The sequence below is a fragment of the Oreochromis aureus genome, linkage group 5 (assembly GCF_013358895.1).
Source record: "Oreochromis aureus strain Israel breed Guangdong linkage group 5, ZZ_aureus, whole genome shotgun sequence".
Taxonomy (NCBI): Eukaryota; Metazoa; Chordata; class Actinopteri; order Cichliformes; family Cichlidae; genus Oreochromis; species Oreochromis aureus.
This window is the reverse complement of record NC_052946.1, coordinates 3,690,091-3,711,306: the sequence shown is the minus strand read 5'-3', so window position 1 is coordinate 3,711,306 and position 21,216 is coordinate 3,690,091. Positions and strand designations below refer to the sequence as shown.

At 40.9% G+C, this 21,216-nt stretch overlaps 1 protein-coding gene across 1 annotated transcript in view; it reads right to left on the bottom strand.

Annotated features, from left to right (window-relative positions):
* LOC116317977 (copine-9) overlaps positions 1–21,216 on the bottom strand; it is a 269,801-nt gene that overhangs the window by 74,146 nt on the left and 174,439 nt on the right. Inside the window, exons 17-19 of the mRNA XM_039612659.1 lie at positions 17,942–18,069; positions 7,346–7,448; positions 4,636–4,693 (exon numbers count right to left, since the gene is read on the bottom strand). Coding sequence (XP_039468593.1) covers positions 4,636–4,693; positions 7,346–7,448; positions 17,942–18,069 — 289 coding nt within the window. The remainder of the gene's footprint in view (positions 1–4,635; positions 4,694–7,345; positions 7,449–17,941; positions 18,070–21,216) is intronic.

Below are 21,216 nucleotides of genomic sequence, written 5' to 3'. Positions count from 1 at the left end.
TTTGTCCGTCTGTATCTGGAAGTCCCACAGGATCTTAGCTTCAATGCTCAGTGGCTAGTGGATCTGATGGCAGACCATAGCGACCTCCCTGAACAGGGTCCAGTAACCATCACAGTGGCAGACATCCAAGAAAGGGTCTCCAGTATGAAGAGTTGGACAGCACCAGGGCCCGACATGGTTCACGCCTACTGGCTGAAGAAGCTGACTGCACTCCACGAGCGTCTGGCAGCACAAATGAACCAGCTAACTCTGCAGTTTATTTACACCTACAGGCCAGTGGACACTCTTTCAGTGATGAGGATGTACACATCCTGGACAGGGAGGAACACTGGTTTGAGCGCGGAGTCAAGGAGGCCATTTACGTGAAAAGGGAAAGACCATCTCTGAATCGAGGAAGGGGGGCTAAGGGTACATCTTTCGCCATCTTACAATGCTGTGATTGCAGCCATTCCCCAACTCTCTGTGAATGGTACTCATGGCCATTGATCAGTGTTCTTAGATCAGTGGGTTTTGGTCAGTGATTGTTGATCAATGGTCATGGGAATTTGCATAATTATGATTAAGGAACTGACCTCACAGCCCATTGTTCCTTCAGTGGGCTGGTTTCAGTCATTATGCAAATGTACTGTTTATAAGGTTTGGGGAAACCTGCAGTCAGCTGAGACTGAAGAAGTCACTTGGATGAGTGACGAAACGTTTCTCCCACAAAACGCTACGTCCAGATGAACAGATTCAACTTTTGGAGATTTACTTTCCTGGATGATTGAGAATGCATCAAGACGAACCAGCTGCTAGTTAACGAGAGACACCCGGAATGGCTAACCGAAGGTCGGACGGTCCTGATCCCCAAGGACCCCAAGAAGGGACCGGTCCCATCCAACTACCGACCAATAACCTGCCTCAGTACTACATGGAAGCTCCTGTCAGGCATCATATCGGCTAAGATGAACAGGCACATTGGTCAATACATGAGCGGGGCACAGAAAGGGATTGGCAAGAATACCAGAGGCGCAAAACACCAGCTACTGGTAGACAGAACAGTCAGCCGAGACTGCAAGACCAGACTGACCAACCTGTGCACTGCCTGGATTGATTACAAGAAGGCCTATGACTCAGTGCCCCACAGCTGGATACTGGAATGCCTAGAATTGTACAAGATCAACAGGACCCTAAGAGCCTTCATCAGGAACTCAATGGGGATGTGGCGTACAACACTAGAGGCCAACTCCAAGCCCATAGCACAAGTCACCATCAAGTGCGGGATCTACCAAGGAGATGCCCTGTCCTCACTGCTGTTCTGTATAGGCCTGAACCCCCTCAGTGAGATCATTAACAAGACTCGCTACGGATACCGACTACGGAACGGAGCGGTTGTCAGCCACCTCCTGTACATGGATGACATCAAGCTGTATGCCAAGAGTGAACGAGACATCGATTCACTGATACACACTACCAGGCTATACAGCAATGACATTGGAATGTCGTTCGGACTGGAGAAGTGTAGTCGGATGGTAACAAAGAGAGGGAAGGTAGTCAGAACTGAGAGGATCGAGCTACCAGAAGGCAACATTGCAGACATAGAGGACAGTTACAAGTACCTGGGGATCCCGCAGGCGAATGGGAACCATGAAGAGGCCGCTAGGAAAGCTGCAACCACCAAGTACCTGCAGAGGGTCAGGCAAGTCCTGAGGAGTCAGCTGAACGGTAAGAACAAGATCCGGGCTATCAACACCTACGCCCTGCCCGTGATCAGGTACCCTGCTGGGGTAATAGGCTGGCCAAAGGAGGAGATAGAAGCCACTGACATAAAGACAAGAAAGCTCCTTACCATGCATGGAGGGTTTCACCCCAAGTCCAGCACCCTGAGGCTGTGCACGCTAAGCGGAAGGAAGGGGGCGGGGACTGGTGAGTGTCAGCACCACAGTCCAGGATGAGACAAGAAACATCCACGAATACATCACGAAGATGGCCCCAACTGACAGCGTGCTCAGTGAATACCTCAGGCAGCAGAAACCCAAGAAAGAGGAGGGAGACGAGGAACCATCATGGAAGGACAGGCCCCTGCACGGTATGTACCACCGGCAGATAGAGGAGGTAGCTGATATCCAGAAATCCTACCAGTGGCTGGACAAAGCTGGACTGAAAGACAGCACAGAGGCACTAATCATGGCAGCACAAGAACAAGCTCTGAGTACAAGATCCATAGAGGCTGGGGTCTATCACACCAGGCAAGACCCCAGGTGCAGGCTGTGTAAAGATGCCCCAGAGACAATCCAGCACATAACAGCAGGGTGCAAGATGCTAGCAGGCAAGGCATACATGGGCGCCATAACCAAGTGGCCGGCATAGTGTACAGGAACATCTGTGCGAGTATAACCTGGAAGTCCCGAGGTCAAAATGGGAGATGCCCCCAAGGGTGGTGGAGAATGACCGAGCTAAGATCCTGTGGGACTTCCAGATGCAGACGGACAAAATGGTGGTGGCTAACCAACCGGACATAGTGGTGGTAGACAAACAGAAGAAGACGGCTGTAGTGATCGATGTAGCGGTTCGAATGACAGCAATATCAGGAAGAAGGAACACAAGAAGCTGGAGAAATACCAAGGGCTCAGAGAAGAGCTCGAGAGGATGTGGAGGGTGAAGGTGACGGTGGTCCCGTGGTAATCGGAGCACTAGGTGCGGTGACTCCCAAGCTAGGCGAGTGGCTCCAGCAGATCCCGGGAACAACATCGGAGATCTCTGTCCAGAAGAGCGCAGTCCTGGGAACAGCTAAGATACTGCGCAGGGACCCTCAAGCTCCCAGGCCTCTGGTAGAGGACCCGAGCTTGAAGGATAAACCGCCCGCAGGGGCGTGCTGGGTGTTTTATATATATATATATATATACACACATTAACAAATACACACACACACACACATACATATATATATATATATATATATATATATATATATATATATACTTGCTTCAGTCAGCTTTACAGCAGTCACAGGACATTTTCTTCAGGAAATGCTTTTGCCGTGATTAACCAAAAAACATTTAAGAACATAGGAGGAAAAGGAGAAAATAAGGAAAATCTCTGATCTCGTTTGGAACCACATGTCTGTAATTTATTTATTTTTCTCTCAAGAGCCCAAATTTAATTATTTCTTGTAATGTCCTGGAGCCATTTGACTTTTCATGCCAGTTTGTATTTGGTATTCATTTTAAATAGGTTGGGTTTTCCACTGGGACATTTTTATCTCCTTGGATGCACTGAGGCTGACATTTTCTGTGGGTTCCTACAGCTCCATTTTAAATGATCAAACCATATGGAGGACTGAATGATATTACAGACATATACTGTAAGTAGAACTGGGCGATATATCGAGTTTTTTTAAAAATATCGATATATTTTTATACGAGATATAAGATGTGACAATATCCTTTATATCGATATAGTCTGTGTTACGTTATAATTATAGTTGCGGAGCATAAGTTTGCCTCTCTTTCGTCCACTTTTGTCTTTACATAGCGTTACTCGACCTCGCCTCTCCTTCACTGAACACAACTCCCCTCCTCCCCATCGCTTCACCTGCAGGCAGCGACAAGATGAACGCGGCAAATCTCCGTTAATGAGTTACTGCGCATCGCCCCGTGCGTGGGGCTGGACGGCGTCAACGTGTTAACGAGCTAACCACTCTAACGAGCTAGCCACGCTAACGCCATGCACGGCCTGAAATCCTTTCATTTTCTCAAAAGTTGACTGCGCGCCTTTTGTATGAATTCTGGTTGTGCTTGATGACCGCGAACCGATTTTATGTGATACACAGCGCTCAGCAATCTGTCAATAAATGTTTTAGTTCGACTTTGCTAAGCTACGGAGCTGCACCGCTTGATGGATTGTCGAGCATTACGGCTACCGAGGAGCCTCGCGAATGTAATACGTACTGTGCTTCAACGTAATATTACCGTATGTGTGTGTATAAGCACCATAAATGGCACCTGTTCAGAGACATGGTTACGAAGCGGATTTCAAACTCCAGGCTGTCAGTCACGCAGTAGAAGTTGGGAACAGAGCAGCTGTGAAATCTGTCTATGTTATTATGCTTAGCGTCTGTTAGTTTACATTTTGACTGCACAATTGTGAGCTCTTTGTTATGCACAAAACAACATAGTTTTCTTTTATTTATAGAGCATCATTATTTAATAAATGCTCATAATTTATTTTTGAGTAGTTTTTTTCATGTATATCTAAGCTGTATGTTAATAAAAGTGCCTGTGTGACATCTGGGACACAGCTTTGACTAAGAACTCTCTTTTTGTTCTTACTTTATGGCTTTAAAAAAATATCGAGATATATATCTTATATCGTCATCCATCTAAAAGATATCAAGATATGAATTTTGGGTCATATCGCCCAGCTCTAACTGTAAGTAGGAACCGATGAGGTTTGTGCTCTGGAATACGCACTATATAGGCTGAAATGTTCTTTGCTCCTGCAAGGTTGGTTTTAACACTGCTGCATAATGAAGCACAGCAAAGAAACAGATGCTCGATTGTATTTGTGAAACAAATAACGACGTCTCTGAAATGTATCTGTCAGTGTGAAAGTATTCAGCACATCCCCTCTTCCATGACACACACAAGCACTTACCATCAAACTCAGCAGGGCCCACTCCTACTATGATGACAGACATTGGCAGAGAGGCTGCCTGTGGAAGGAGCATAGAATGAATACGAGAGAGATTACAGTTCCCCCACTCCTTGAAAGACAGTTTTACACAGTAATGCAGCGATATACGGTATGGCATAGCTGTGAAAAGCTAGCTTTACCTGATACAGTTTGACTGAACTTCAATTGTGGGTTGTTGTTTTTTTTCAGAACTTTATGGAATTAGTACCAGTCCTTCGCTCTGCCCGTTTCTCTTACTTCTGCAGTAGAATCTAATTTAAGTCCAATACAAACACATTTCGTCGACCAGACACCGGTTAGTTAACCACAGTATGTGTAAATCAAAATATTTCCCATCCATCCATACATCCGTTCTCTTCCGCTAAGGTCACAGAAAGCCAGTCTGCCCGGGGTAACACAGAGAATACTTCCATTCCATATTTCCGTTATTATTCATTTGAATATTGATCAGTGTAACTTTGAGATTCTCTACATTGCATGCTAGTCATGGCAATGGTTAAACAAACTACCTAGTTGATCCCTAATAACTTAGACACATACTCTAGCATCATACCAATAAAAAATAAACTGTGTGATCAGATAAAGGAAGTGGCTGATATCCACTCAGTCCTGAAGTCCTACCGGTGGCTGGACAAAGCTGGACTGAAAGACAGCACAGAGACACTAATCATGGCAGCACAGGAACAAGCACTGAGCACAAGATCCATAGAGGCTGGGGTCTATCTCACCAGGCAAGACCCCAGGTGCAGGCTGTGTAAAGATGCCCCTGAGACAATCCAGCACATAACAGCAGGGTGCAAGATGCTAGCAGGCAGGGCATACATGGAACCCCAAAACCATGTGACTGCCATAGTATACAAAAACATCAGTGCCGAGCATGGACTGGAAGCCCTGAAGTCATAACCCACATAGCAAAATTGGTATGGCCCGGATCTGGCCCACACAATGTGCTTACACATGGCCCACATACTGCAAAGAATGACGGCCCTTTGGTGGCCCAGATCTGGTTTGCCAGATGTAGTCCACACATGGGCCAGCACAAGGCCAGTTGCAGACACACTGGTGGTCCTGTGCTGGCCCAGAACAGTTTCAGCTCTGGCCCCAGATGTCAGCCTAATGTGTACCTTAATCAAGCCATGAAATAACAACATGTGCCAGAACGTGAAAAACAGTGCAAAAGTAACATGACAAAACTTTCTTCTGTTCAGACAGTGAATGGACTGATTCTTATATAACGCTTTTCTACTCTCCCGGATTACTCAAAGTGCTCTATACAACATGCCACATTCACCCAATCACACACTTTCTCTAAACTGAGTGTTTCCTAACTACATTCATACACATTCACACTCTTGACATGCAGACTGGAGGAGCCAGGGATCGAACCACTAATGTTCCAATCAGTAGGTGACCTGCTCTACCTCCTGAGCTACAGCCACCCACTGGCAAAGATGAGTAAACCCTCACCAGGTTTTGGATAAAGTGTACACTCATAAACCTGTCAAATCTGCATTCGAAACGTTGGCTACTATAGCAGTATAGTATTGCAACATGGCATTTGGGTCTTCTAATTCAAATAGGAAAATAGGACCATAAATAGTGCCATCATTGCCAGACCTGGCCCACATCTGGTTGACATACACCCTGCCATGACACCGGTCAGTCAGAAGTGCCAGTTTGATGCCAGATCCAGACCAGACCTGTTTTCTATGGGCCTGGGCCACATAGACCAAACCACAATCAGGCCAGATGTGGCATGCCATCACATACACAGTGCCATCTATGCCAGGCCTGGCCCATATCTGGAAGACATGTCTTATCATGCCAGAAGTCAGCCAGCACTGCCGGCTTGATACCAGATCCGGGCCAGACCTACTTGCTCTGTGGGTAATGGGATATGTGCCCCAGGATGTTTCGGAATGACCGAATAAGATCCTGTGGTACTTCCAAATACAGACAGACAAACTAGTAATGGCCAACCAACCGGAAAGGAAAGTGGTGGACAAGCAGGGGAAGACGTAGTAATAGATCTATCTATACCAAATGATAGCAAAACGAGGAAGAAATAACAGGAAAAACTGGAGAAATACCAAGGGCTGAGACAGGAGCTCAAGAAGATATAGAAGGTGAAGGCAAAAGTGGTCCTTGTGGTAATCAGAGCACGCGAGGCAGTGACCCCCAAACTGGGCAAGTGGCTCCAGCATATCTCAGGAATGACATCCGAGATCTCCATCCAGAAGAGCGCAGTCCTGGGAACAGCAAAGATACTGTGCAGAACCCTGAAGCTCCCGGGCCTCTAGTACTCTACAGGTACTCCTCCAAGTGTGGGTTGAGGCAAGCCTGACTTTGTTTATGTCAGCGTTTACAGCTGTGACTGGTGAGTCTACATGAGGTCATCAACTTCTGACTTTTTTCTCCTCTTCTTTTTTCCCCCCATTGTTTTTTTTTTTTCATTTCTGTTCATATTTTAAATCTAAATGACTTCTGAAAAAGCAGGCACTTTCTTACTAACTTCACTTTTCAGACTTGATAGCTGCGTTCATCACAGTTTATGCTATTATACAAGCTTTTAAACATCATATCACCTGTCTTGGGTTAATGTGGATCCCACTGATGTGCTGCCTCTACATTCAATTTAATGTTCTGTGTGTAGTGTGCTATGTATACTCACATTGACAACTGCCTCTTTAGTCTGAGCCATGTCTGAGATGACGCCGTCTGTGATCATCAGCAGCACAAAGTACTGTGAGCCATCAGTCACTTCTGCAGCACTCCTTACAGCATAAAATACACAAACATGCAAATGTTAGGCCCCAAACATGTTCCATGCACACATGCCTGAGTAAAACTGTTGCTTTGGTTAAAATAACTAATAGACAATATTGTTTTATGTTATGGGCATGTTCAACTAAGGCTGATCACCAATAGAGGCTTTAAAGGAAATGCAAACATCAGATGCAACTTTCTCTTGCTTTTTTGCTCTCAGTTGCAAAGTACCTGCTCAGAAGTATGATATTTCAGGTGACTAAAGTGTGTGAGATCAATCTTTGAAAGTTCCTGCATTTGTGCACATATGTCTAACATGTTTTGGGTCTTTTGATTTATTTGTGTACATAGATATGCACTTTGGTATGGTATATTATCATACATCACTGATGTGGTGGTATTAAGTATTGCAGGGGTGCTGTGTTCAATATCTGTGTGAAAAACTGATCTAAACATGAAACAGTAGTATTTAACCAAGTTCTTTTAATCAAATGAGTGAACCTGCAGTCGATCGTAAAATTACTCAAGTGACTTTTAAAATAAATATAGACATTAGTTTGATATACTCTAGCAGAAGTCCCTTGATAGTCTAAATACAAAATTTGAGACCACAGCCAAATGTACTCTGCATCAATATCTTTATTGCACAGGAGGTGGTGAGTGAAGAGGGGAAAACGTTTTATCTCCTTATTTGTTCAATATTGTGATAGGATGTGGGAAGGAAGGGTCTAACCCAAACCAAAAAGTGAGTGAAACCACCGCCTTTAAAAAAAAAAAAAAAGATTCAAAGCCACCCACCTTTTTGGTTTTTGTTTTTTATAGTGGCCATAATCCTTTTTGTAGAATTTCTGACATTAATCTCAGAATTCCAATGATGTTCTGGAATTCTGGGGGAAAAAAAGACCCCCCGCCATTTTTTTTCAGTGTCCCTAATCCTCTTCCAATCTGAGAATGTCAGAATTCTGAAATTATTTTGTCAGAATTCTGATTTTTTTCTGATAATTCTGAGAATAATGTAAAACCTCTGAAATTCTCAGAAAAAAAAGTCAGAATTCTGAGAGAAAAAACAGACTTTTCTTCCTTTAAATTCTGAAAATAAATAAATAAATAAAAATTCCATCCGCCTCCATTTTTTTTTTTAACTAAGCCTAATCTACTTTCATACTTAAGCAAGTTCCTAAGGTGAGAAATAGTTTGAACTTGGAACACATCTCAGTTTAATAAATGTATACATCCAGCATACAAAACATTTGAGATGACAGACCCACTTACACAGTAGGCTAGTATGTGTAAATGGGTCTTCATATGGTTTATTAATTTACTAACTTTATTTAGTTTTTTAATTTACTAAAAGATTACCCTTTTTTAACCCTCTGAGGTCTAAATCGTCACTGGTGACAGCCCCAACTCTAGCCTGGAATCCTTATGTTTTGGAGACAAGCCAAAAGGACGTTTTAGGAAACACATTTTGATGTGTTTCAGTTACATTTTTTTAATCTTCTGATTAACAAGACTCAGCAGAATATTTTCTTAAAGTTATATTTTCCCATAGCATTACGTCACATAAAATGACTTGACACATGACTTTAAACTCACCAGAATGTTAACCCTCTGAGGTCAAAGTCATCACTGAGGATGACTCCAACTCCAAACCTATACTATCAGAATACATCACTTTAGTTTGCATAAAAGACTGTCAAAACTTGGAATAATAAGAAAAATTTTCCAACTTGCACACAAATTATTTTCATTTTCTCAAAAGATGAGCTTTTGCTTTTCTCCAAAACCCTAGGATTAGGGTTTGGGCCTACGGTTTGGGTTGTCACTGATGAAAACTGATCTTAGAGGGTTAATGTGTCTGGTGTTAACACAGGAGTATGCTTCAACAAAAGCATCTTTAATGAAAGGCACCAAAAACATCTTAGTGTTTTATTAACTTGGCATCATTTAAATTTTGGGGAATTTTTATCGAGCTATTTGTTTAAGCACCAGAATATACATAAAATATGCTTCAGTGATGAATCTTCTCTTAAAAAGATCATTGCGAATTATCTCAAGTCTGCAAAATGCAAATATCCAATTTTCTCACTTGAAGGAAAAAGTTGTTGACTAGTGTTTTCACATGTTTTGTCCTTCCACTATTTTTTCTTTGTCTGAGAAATGCTGATAATACACTGCCCATTTTATACCCAGCATCACTATAATATACTTTTATTAAAGATTCACACCTTTTAAAAGAACGACTCATACAGCATCACCAAAGTAAAAAGTTGGGGACGAACTTAGAGCTTAGACTTTTAGAAAGTTTGTTAATACGGCCCCAAAAGTCAACAACAAAAGAATTACTGTTAGGAAACAATTTTCTAGACAGTGTGCAAAAAGATGAAGTTCTATGACTTAATGCACAACATGCCTCTCTGTCACATCATGTAATGCTTCCTGAAGCTGCATTATGCTAATGTGGAACACTTCCCAGCATATTAAAAAGTGACCCTAAAGGGTTCCCAGTGCCTTAAAATATAAACACCAAGGATCAGTGTCTGACAAGCTGAGATCAAGAACTCATTGTTTAAACTACCCATTTTTTTTCAAATAATATTTTTCAAATATGAAGCTTATAGATAAGTTCACTCATTTGCATCACTACCACTTTCCCACACAGTCAGTCTCAATATTGGCATCATTACTCTAGTCCAGTCATCATCCTGTCTGGCTTCTTTGAGCCAATCAGCCTCCGCTTTGCTTGGTTTAAGTCTGTGCTCTCTGCCATTCTCCCTTTTAGACTCTCATTCATGCAGCCCACTTCCTCCCCATCTCCATATCCCAGACGCCTCAGTCAGAGCTCCATCCAAACCTCAGGCTGCATCCTCACCAACACCAGCGTCTAGACTCCGGGAAGTCCTGTTCTAAATCCTGTCACCGCTGGGATTGCGTTTTGCCATGATGGATCATCAGAGTGTGCCTGTCTGCTGAATCCCTCTCTTTATGTCCTCCTGTCTTAACATCCATTGATTTAGTTTTTTCTGGTTCTGTCTTTTCTCTTCTGCTTCCAGCCCCTGCTTTTTCCCTTTCTGTCTCTGTGGAATAATGGGAAAGTGTGTAAACAGGTAAAACAATGAAACTTGAGAACAAGATGAAGTCAGGAAGACCTGAAGTTATTCTCCAATTCTCAGTTCTTGGCTTTGTTTTCATTGCCATCATTGCCATTTCTTCCATATATTTTTAAGGATTCTTTCACTACTATGTCTCGCTGTTTTGCTCCTGAAGTCTATGTTATCTTGGCGATGACATAGACTTCAGAAGCTTCGAAGCATTAAACTGTACCTGCATCCTTCAGTGGCAAGATTTATATTATAGATTATCAAGCTATATAATTTGTGTCTGTTAGAATTGTTACTCTTTTGTCCCCTGAATACTAAGATTTAGGATCTCATAATGTGGAGTATGTAGAGTGAGGACTCAAAATGCAGGATACCAAGACCAAGTCTAACAAAAATGTCATGTTTGCTGTGTGGCAAACAGGAGATTGGACCCAAACGCAAGAGTCAGAACAGAGAGGGATGAACTAAAAGAGGCAGCTTTTATTGTGCTGTGAAAACTTGAATGCCAAAATACAGGAAACAGAACATAATAACTAGAAACTAAGAGACTAAACTTGGAAACAGAACTAAGAACGAAGAAGCTAGAGACTAGGAGTTTACCAAGTTGCAAAATAAACCAGGAGCACAAAGGTAACGCACAGCACGGAGAGGGTACGACAGTGCAGAGGAAGGGGAGGACTGAGGACTAAAATACATAGGTAGGATAACGAGAGGATGGGGAACAGGTGGAAACACAGCTGGGACTAATCAGACGTAACGAGACAGGGGAAAAGCAAAACTCAAAACACTGAACACAGGACAGGGACTATGAAAATAAAACAGGAAACACAGGACAGGCACAGAGGCACGGACTTGAGACTGAACAGAGGAAACACGGAGCACAGGGACAGGAGTGACATGAGACACGACTGACTGGGGAACAAGAAAATAAACATGGAGAGAACTAAACCCACACTAAATATGAGGGGCACAGGAACAAAACCCAAGAAATACTAGAGAACTTAGGGAGCTAGAAATACAAAACAGAAACCAAAACACTAAAAGTGGAAAACCATGATGAAATCAAAGATTAATAATAACACAAAACACAGGGTCACCGGCCCAGGACTGTAACAAAGAACGATAAACATGACCAAAAACAGGGAGCAGGAAAGGCCAACAAACAATAAATGACAACTCAGGTAGTCAGCCCAGCTCCTGAGCAGAGTAGATGGACAGTTCAGGGGGTCAACCTAGAGGAGGAACTCGGAGGTTGGCTTGGACACAGAGCAGGGGGTGACAGACCTCTTCAGATGTGCATTGGAGATCCCCTGATTCCCTTGGAGGAGACCAATGAGGGAGGGAACAAAGATCTTCTGGTGGAGGCAGTGAGGGTCTTCACTGCCTCCACCAGAGGCAGTGATGGCCTTGACTCCATCACCTCTTGGACTCAAGGCCAGAACAGGTGATGCCTCCAAAGGCTTGTCAAGCAGCCGGCATTTGTGGAGATGACGGTACCCTTTAGTAGGGCTGTTCGATATAACGATATATATCGGATGACAATATAAAAACATCTATCGTTTCATTTTACGCTATCGTTTGTTTCGTGGTGTCGCAAAATAAACTGTTTACGGCAATATTTTTTCATTATTTTGATGGTCACTGTAGCGGCTATATTAATTTCCTAAAGTTCTCTCTTTCTCTTATATTTAATATAACCACACTACAGACGGACAAGCGCTTGTTTTTATGCGTTGTGGTTAGCAACAACGACAGTAAAACCACCTCGTGTCCGCTTGTTTATTTTCCACATAAACCTTTCACAATAAAGCTCAAGATCCTGTTGAGACTTTTCAAAATAAACTGAATCACGTGAAAGATGCAGAGTATTTACGGATGAGAAGCAAAAAAAGAGCCGTCAGGTGCTAAAAAACAAACCTTAGACTCAAACGTTAGAACAGGCTTATCCCCGCAGCACGCTGAGTAATAAATACTCACAAAGACAACGGCGGCCGTTACAACCTATGTCTAAAAATGTATCGTTTCATGCATCAGTTAAAACACTCGACTCCAGGTACGCGACGCCCAGCTGGAAACACTTCAGGCAAGTCGAGCTGCCCGACATTCACAGAATTTACAGAAAATGTTACATTTTTGTGATTTATATCGTTATCGGACGATAGATGTCTTAATATCGGGATATGAGATTTTGGTCATATCGCACAGCCCTACCCTTTAGTTGCTTGGCAGGTGACTGTCATTGGTGTTGGCAGTGGAGAAGGAGGAGGCTTGGCAGGGGGGTGGCAACAACAGACATGAAGATCTCTGGTACTTGGTAGGAGGCTGGCAGCAATGAAGGCAGAGCAGATGGGTTCACTCTCGAGACATGGTAGAGTGCGGGTATTGGTGAAGCAGGGCAGGAAACCAGCCGCTGAGGAGTGGCCAAGCACAAGCTCAAGAAGGCCAACTGTGAAGGCAGTATCCCTCTAGAGGCCTGGCTGGAGGCTGAGATGGAGCAAAGGCGATGAAAACAAAATAAGTCCGTAGACCAAAGATAAAGGGAGGCCATCTTGGGTAAAAAAAGATCTAATGGCTCAAGCAGCTTGGGACACTTTGGCTCAAGCTCAGACTCAGGCAGCTTGGGACCCTCTGAAGACACTAGACGCTAGGGATACGCAGGGCATACAGGCACCTTGGGCTGGGGCTGTGGCACACTGGACACAATGGCTCCGCATCTAGCAGCATCACCTCAGACTCAAGATATTAAAACCACTCTGCCAGTGCAGAAACCAGGAACAAAGTCTCTGAGCTGGCCAGTTCAGATTGCTTAGGGCTTACCAGCTTGGGGTTCACAGGATGCTCAGTGTGAGTGGATTTAAAGGATACTCAGAGGACTAAGTCATTTGGGGAGCTGCCAGACGAAATACCATACCTAACCCCTGGGTCAAACAGCCTCTTGAAGGGTGCAGGAACAGGCTGGGGCCTACTGACATTCCTCCTTTGAGCAGGGATTGACCTGGCCTGGTTGAAACCTGGCCTTAGCTGACCCAGGCGGAGAAGCAGGCAGCCTTCATTGCAGCGATGGATGTAGTCCTGGTGTCAGTCACCGTCGGAGCAGTCCCTCTGCATGTCCATCCATAAATCGATTAATCCACTAATCCGTCCTTCCATCTCTCTATTCAGTCACTAGCTGTTCCTTCCCCTTTTAAACTAAGGAGTTATAGAGAGCAAGGCAAATGTTTCTTCCAAAGCAGTTTATATAACTTTATTTCACCCTTTAATATATACCACTTAGCTGAATAAAATTAAAAAAAAAAAACCCTCATGTTTAGCGTATCATTCATTGCCTGCAATAATAACACTGTTGTTCTAATAAGAGCAGCTGTGTGTGACTATAAGTAGTTATGTACATATGGATTACACCATTAATGTTCCTCCTCCTCTGCTCTCTGTCTTCATCACTATTCTTAACCTCCCACATAGATAACAATGAAGAAGAAGTGGGTGAAGAGGTGATAGAAGATGAGGACACAGAGGAGGAGCAGTATGAGCAAGCAGTAGAAAGGGAGGAAAAAGAGCACGGTGATTCTTTTGAACTGCAGTAAATAATAGATAGCAGTAAAAAGAAAGGGAAACAGATGGGAGAGTGAGGAAGACAAAGAACAAATGAAGAAGACAGAAGTAAAAAAATGCATCAAAGAAAATGTGCAAATGAAGAAAGAATGTGTGAGTACAGGAAGTGAGATAAAAAGAGAGAATGTATTTTCTGTTCTTTTTCTAAACGGTTGGCAGTTTTGAATCTCACAGCTTAACCGTACTGCTATACTCATTTGATTATGCAACCACAATCACACTTAACTGGGACAGGATATGATTGCTTTATATGAGGACTAAAAATACAATAGTGGGCAATAAGCAACCACAATCCATTAAAAACTGTAGTTTTGCTGTAGAAAAGTTTTAAAATCCAATTTGTTCCTAAATGAGCTGGTAGACTATTATGCAGGATTAAGCGGGAGGATAATTTGGATACGCAGTTGTTCAGAGCATGTTGAAAAATAATAAAAATCACTTAGTGTCTGACACATAGGCCTTAAATACTTCATGAGAAAACTGTATTAACGGTTAAATGGAAAGACAAAATAAAAGTCTTAATTCTTTCCCCAAAATAGTGCAGTATATGAACACAAGTACTAGGCCACCTACATATTGTATCTACAGAGATGAATCTACTCAGACATGAATATTTACGCCATGAAGCTCCTGGTCACAGTTTTTATGCTAATACTAATGTCAATTTGCAACACTTTGTGGTTTACCAGTTTGTGGTTGGTAAATGCTTCCACTTTCCAATAATGCCACTTACATGTACAGCTGATCATGGAATATCTAGGAGGGAACACATTTTACAATGTGTTGCAGAGCTGGCATTTCATTAAGGTACCATGCAAAAATTCTGTGAGTTCTTTGGAGCAATCTGTTCTTTCACAAATGTTTGGCGCTTGAATTTATCCCCCCACACCCCATCCCTGCCCACCCACCTCACCAATCTGAGCCATGGTCTGAGTAACCCTCATCACTCAGGCCACTCACATACAGGCTCGATACTCAGACCAAGTCCTTCCAAGCACTTTGCTCTCCAGTGTGTGCCTTTCTCTTGTTTTGTACATATTCCTCTAGTTTGTATATTTCCTCTTGAATGTATATATCTCTTCTGTTTGTTATTTATTCCTGATGTCCTGCACATTTGGTGTGGAGCACCTATAATTTTGTTGTTCATGTATAATGGCAATAAAGGGCTATTCTATTCTATTCTATTATAATCTATACCTGTGGTAATGCAACTGAAAACAGCTGAATTTAAGATGATTTGACTTTTGTCTGTATAGTGTGCATGTAAAACACAATTTCCCACTGAAGGAAAAACATTTAATGCATGTATATTTTTTTCTTAATTTTTATTTTTTTCTGCTTGCTGGTATTGCTATCACGTAACTGCCAAAAATGCCCATGTAGTGCCATTATTGTTTTAGCTTCTGGTGTTTGTTTGTTTTTTTGACTTTGTTGCTATAAATACAGTGTTTACTTTCATTTTATCCTTCTTTAAAGTTACTTTTCATTTTCACTTTCTTACAGTTATGTTTAGGCATCAAAAGGACAAAAATTTATTTGAGTTTCACAAAATACACACAAATAAATTAAATTAATGTAACTACTGTGTGGAGTTTATTAATGTAGCCAGTTATTAAGATACAATGGGAAACATCCAGATGAGCAAAACCTCTTTCCTCAAATTACATTATCCACTCAGGTACTCCTCTGCCAGCTGATGAAATCGATTCATCACGGCTCACTAAGTCTGACAAGTCCCACTACTCCTGATGTCATCTGTGTCCTAATGTGAGTCCTAATCTATTTTCACTTATTTGAGTTATCTCTCATGTGGACGTAAAAACCCTCTATAAAGATTCTAAATTTCCATATTGGAAGCTCTTCCACTGATAATAAGAACCAACTATTTATTTATCAAAAAAAGAGAAAAGCATAATGTGGATCAGGAATGGAAGTGTGCATTGGGATCTAGCAATTATAACTTTAGTCAAAATACAGACATTTAAACCTGCCAGCATAAAGTTGCTTAGTCTGTTGCTCAGAGACAAACACATGTAACTGCACATACCATGGATGGGAATGCTTCAAAAGGGGCCTCAGAATTCTTCAGCTTTTAAGATTTTTTTTTGTATCAAAGTGAAGCTGGTGATAAATCGGTACATCCATCAATGAGCAGTAGAAATTACAGCTATAGTTAAATTGGTAAACAAGTTACTTACATGTAGCACAAATCTTTCACTCTTTAATAGCAATTTTTTTTAATTTATTCATCAAAAGATAAACTATACAAAGGCAAATATTTCACTAGGAACTCCATTTAAAGCTCTAATCCTATAAGGCAGAATTTGATTAATATAAAATATAAGTTAACTAATACATTATGGTTTGATTTAGCTACAGTGAATTAGTTCCAGCTGTGCTGTACACTTTAATTGGAGATTATGTATCGGAATTTCAGGAGCGGGACCACGCCTCCAAACACGCTCCTTCCGGTTGTCATCTATATAGGTTCCCCCAGTTCTGCAAGCTGTTCATTCTCGTTTATGTGCCCCACCCTCACTCCTTGTTCTCAGTTCTTTAACTTCTTCACTCCTATTTAGTACACGGAGATCTGCCAGGCCTGGGAGCTGTTGCCAGTCCCCTTTGAGGCCTTCCCCAAACCGCAGCTCAATTCATGTCCAAGCATTCACCTTTACCTACTAAAACACTGTCAAACCTAAAATGAGGATGTGTGCCCAGCTAGTGAATGACTAAACATTTATATAGAGTTTGAAGTATATTTTAATTCAAAACATTTGTTTTTTTACTTCAGTAAAAGTTTATTATTATAGAATGTACATACACTGTAGTATTACTACTTGTATATAAGTATAGGATTTAGTTAATAATCAGCATTTGGGTTGTTGTTTATCATAGATCCAAGTACCTGTCAGAAATAGCTCTATAACATTGTTCTTGTCTCTTTATGAAAACTATTAAGATTTGTAAATAAACTAATATATAAACTTATCCAACTAAAATTAAAAGAACTTAAAGAAATTGTAAAAGAAATATTGGAGCAGTGACAACAGGCAACAGAAAGATGTGTCCTTTCCCTGTGGTCAGCAGGCTGGAGACAAAAGTGAGGGATCTACAATAGATAGAACTACAGTTAATCTGCTGAGCAGCTGAGAAGTCATAACCACAAAGCATGAAAACTTAGCAAAACTAGCATGCAGCTGATACCTTCAGATTGCCACACAGAGAAGCGGGATTCGTCACTCCAGAGAACACATCTCCACTGCTCTAGAGTCCAGTGGCGGTGTGCTTAACACCACTGCATCCAACACTTTTCATTGCCCTTGGTGATGTAAGGCTCGGATGAAGCTGCTTGGCCATGGAAACCCATTCCATGGAGACACATGAAGTTTAGAGGTCTGTACCAATTGGCTCTGCAGAAAGTGAGTGCCTCAGCATCCACTGACCCCCGCTGTGTGGCCTTCCACTTCATGGCTGAATTACTGTCATTTCCAATCGCGTCCACTTAGTTATAATACCACTAACAGTTGACTATGGAGTATTGATTGTTGGGGTTTTCTCTCTGTTATTGTAGGATCTTTATCTTACTAAGATATATATACTCATATAAAGTGCCTCGAGGTGACTGTTGTGACTTGGCTATAAATAAAACTTAATTGACTTGAATATGAAGTTATTATGGACCCTTTAGGTGAGTTTGAATGTAAAAAGTACATATTCCTGCATTCCTGCATGAGAAGATATTTCTGTCTTACAATGATAGAGTGTGTGAGTAAAACTTTGTCTCTCACCGAGCCACTTGGTTGATGACAGGAGCAAAGTTGGTTGGACCATACAGCTGAACAGTTCGCAGGCTCTGAAAGTAAGCCTCTAGTACACCTTCAATCCCAACACAGTTTGGGTTCTCGGTGTTAAAGTTCTGCAGAGAAGAAAATTCACTTTGTGAGGGAAAGTCATACTGACGCCAACGTTCAATAATGCTTTGACCTACCACTAGAAATCCTGCAATACTGAGCTCCACTCTCTGTCTGTGACCTAACTTACCTTTACGTCCTTATATTTAAATTTTATAGCACTCTAACCCCAGGGGGATAAAGTAGAATACTTTTCTACTGGTTTAACTGGCAAATTCATCTGTATGGTCTCCTAAAAAGCTAATCATCTATGTTTATATACTGCTGATGTATATAGCTATTGTTCACCATACACTATAGCTTGAGAAGCAACCAATAATCAATATATATATATATATATATATATATATATATATATATATATATATATATATATCAGGCACAAAGACCTGATATATGACCTGAAAGAATATGAATTACGCTGCATCTAGAAAGTCTACATAAGGATTCACAGGCTTTGTTTCTACTGATCATCAATCAGATGATCAGTGGAAGTCATGTTTCTACAACTTGGCTGCAGTTCAATGACTGTTGCTATGACCACAAAATCTACTTGAGATTTAGGAGCAGCAGCTTGTTCGTATCATGCATCCTCAAGACATTATCATGACCAAGTCAAGGAGGATATAGCATGAAAGCAAATGCAGAGGAACGGCAGCTATGTCATAAGTTCATGACTTAGTATTATCAGGTTTATTATATATACCCTCTCACAGTTAACACTTGATAGCTCACAAGATTGATAATATGTAGAAACCTTTAAACTTGAGGGTTTGACTGTGTACCTCTTTGACCATAAACTTCCTGTGTTTTGTAGTGTGTCTAGCTGCACAATTCGCAGCTAATGTTGCTATGAAACACCAAAGAAAGCTTCACAATAACTGGTATTTTACTGAGTTGGGCCCATGGTAATATAAAAACATCCTAGAACAAAGTCCCCTACCTCCCCTTCAAAGCAAACGTAGTGTTTTGATAGCACCAGTTTCTGGGACATACTACTAAGTGAGACAAATACTCTTGATGGATTTTGGTTGTGCCTTTATTCATAAATTTAACAATGAAAGAAAGTAGCTAATTAAGACACACTAAGCTTAATTGTTCAGGTCAGTTGAATCCTTTGAAGGTAGGATTTTCTTCCATGCACTGTGTATTCAGCTGGAAGATCACTAATGCCACTTAACGCAACCTGGTTTAATTTCTAGGTGTTCTTCCAGCCTGAAATGATTCTTTAGAGACCAGAGATGGGTCAGCTTTGATATTAACCACGCTGCTTACATATCTAAAACAAGTCATGTTAAAATAAGCAACATATAAGCTACATTTTAAAGTAAATCATTAAGACAAGCATACCAGACCTGTGAGAATTGTTTTTATCTTCTTTGGTGAAAAGACAGAAATCAGAAATATCACATATCTTAAGTTGAAGAATGAGACCAAATGGCATCTTGCGCCTGTTATTTCAAACAAATCATAGAGAAAACGTGTCCTCAGTTTTGCTTTTGTTCCTATGTATTACTTTTACTTTTGTAAATTCTCAGTTCATCACTGTGCACCCCACATTTATTCACACAAACATTTTAACCCAGTAAAATTAATTTACCTCTTCCTGATCTCTACTCCTGTCTGAAAAACAAAATCTCCTTGGTCAGAATATTATTATCATCCCATCTTCACAAACCGACTTACTGACCCTGTGATGAATGGCAGATTCTATATGAATATCTATATGATATGCACCCTGCACAGTTCCTCAGAGGACATGCAAGAGGTATATAAAGTATGAAAGTTATTAGTTACTAGGAATAATTCAGTAGGTGATTAATGAATACAAGAATATGTTTTTGCTTTCCTGCTACACACTGAATTTTTATTATGATTTTATTTTGGTGCATTTTAAGTGTTTGTTTACCAATGCAGAGGTCCTTGGTGCTCTGTTATGGCTGAAATTCTCCTTGTATAATATTATTCATATTGACACTGCAGGGAAACTTCCTAAGCCGAATAGAGTGGAATTATCCAACATGAATACAGACCTCTATCCAGTTAGTATAAAAAAACCTGCAATCATTCAGACTGTATACAACTCATTTTATCCTCATTCAGCATTTGTAGATACTCAAGTGTTAGTGGCACATTATTGAAACACCGTATGCTGACATTTCCTTTGCAGTGACCTGATGTAGTAGTTACTTACAGCTAATCATCTCTTTCTTTTCAAAGCTCTGAGGCGTTCTGCTATCAGTCCCCAAGACTATACTTTTTAATTATTTCCACTGAGACTGAAGTTTCTGTTTAATAATATAGTTTTCTTTAAAGGATCTAAAACTGTTTCTGAAGATTGTGTTAATTAAGCTCTAACATAACTTTTTATTATAGTTTTAACTCCTACTCCACTGCATTTTGTCTGGGACTGTTCATATTATACTTGTTATTTTGCAGATTTTAACATAAATCTACTAACATATGATCATTTATTACTATAGCTAAAGATATCCAGCAGAATAAAAGACATTTAAATCATCCCCAGCTGCAACATTAAGACATATAAGTGAGTCAGTGATTATGATCCAATAACATAATGGATCCAACTCAAAGACACAACATTTAACACTGGAAACAGATTAGCTATAAAACTAGTATAAAGTACATTACTATATTTAAGCCTTTCAACGATAAACCGCTTGTTTCTAGATATAGGATCATGCAGGTAAGAAAATTGGCTGGCTGACAGTGGGTAGAGGACCACTATGAGGTCCATTATAGCTATAGCTCATACTGATAAGAATAAGAAATACTTCATTTATCCCAATTTGGGCTATTTTTAAATGATTTCTTTTAAATTCTTGAATTAAATTTCAGTTTATATCTATAAATTAAATGGCTTTAATACATACAATTGTTCTACATCAGAACCCAGTTTTACTTAGTTTGCTATATTTTGGGTTTACTGTAATGCTCTTTCATTTTGGCCATTAGCTTGGGGTTGATGGTCTGATCCCGTGATGCAGTGTCCTTGTGAAAGACACCTGGGTCGCTGCTCACAGTTTCAGATTCTACTCATTGGTTGCACTTTAAATAACCAAATATTATCCTGTTTAAGGAACAGTCAGTTTAAAAAAATGTTTTTAAGAAATCCCATTGACTTGCTTTTC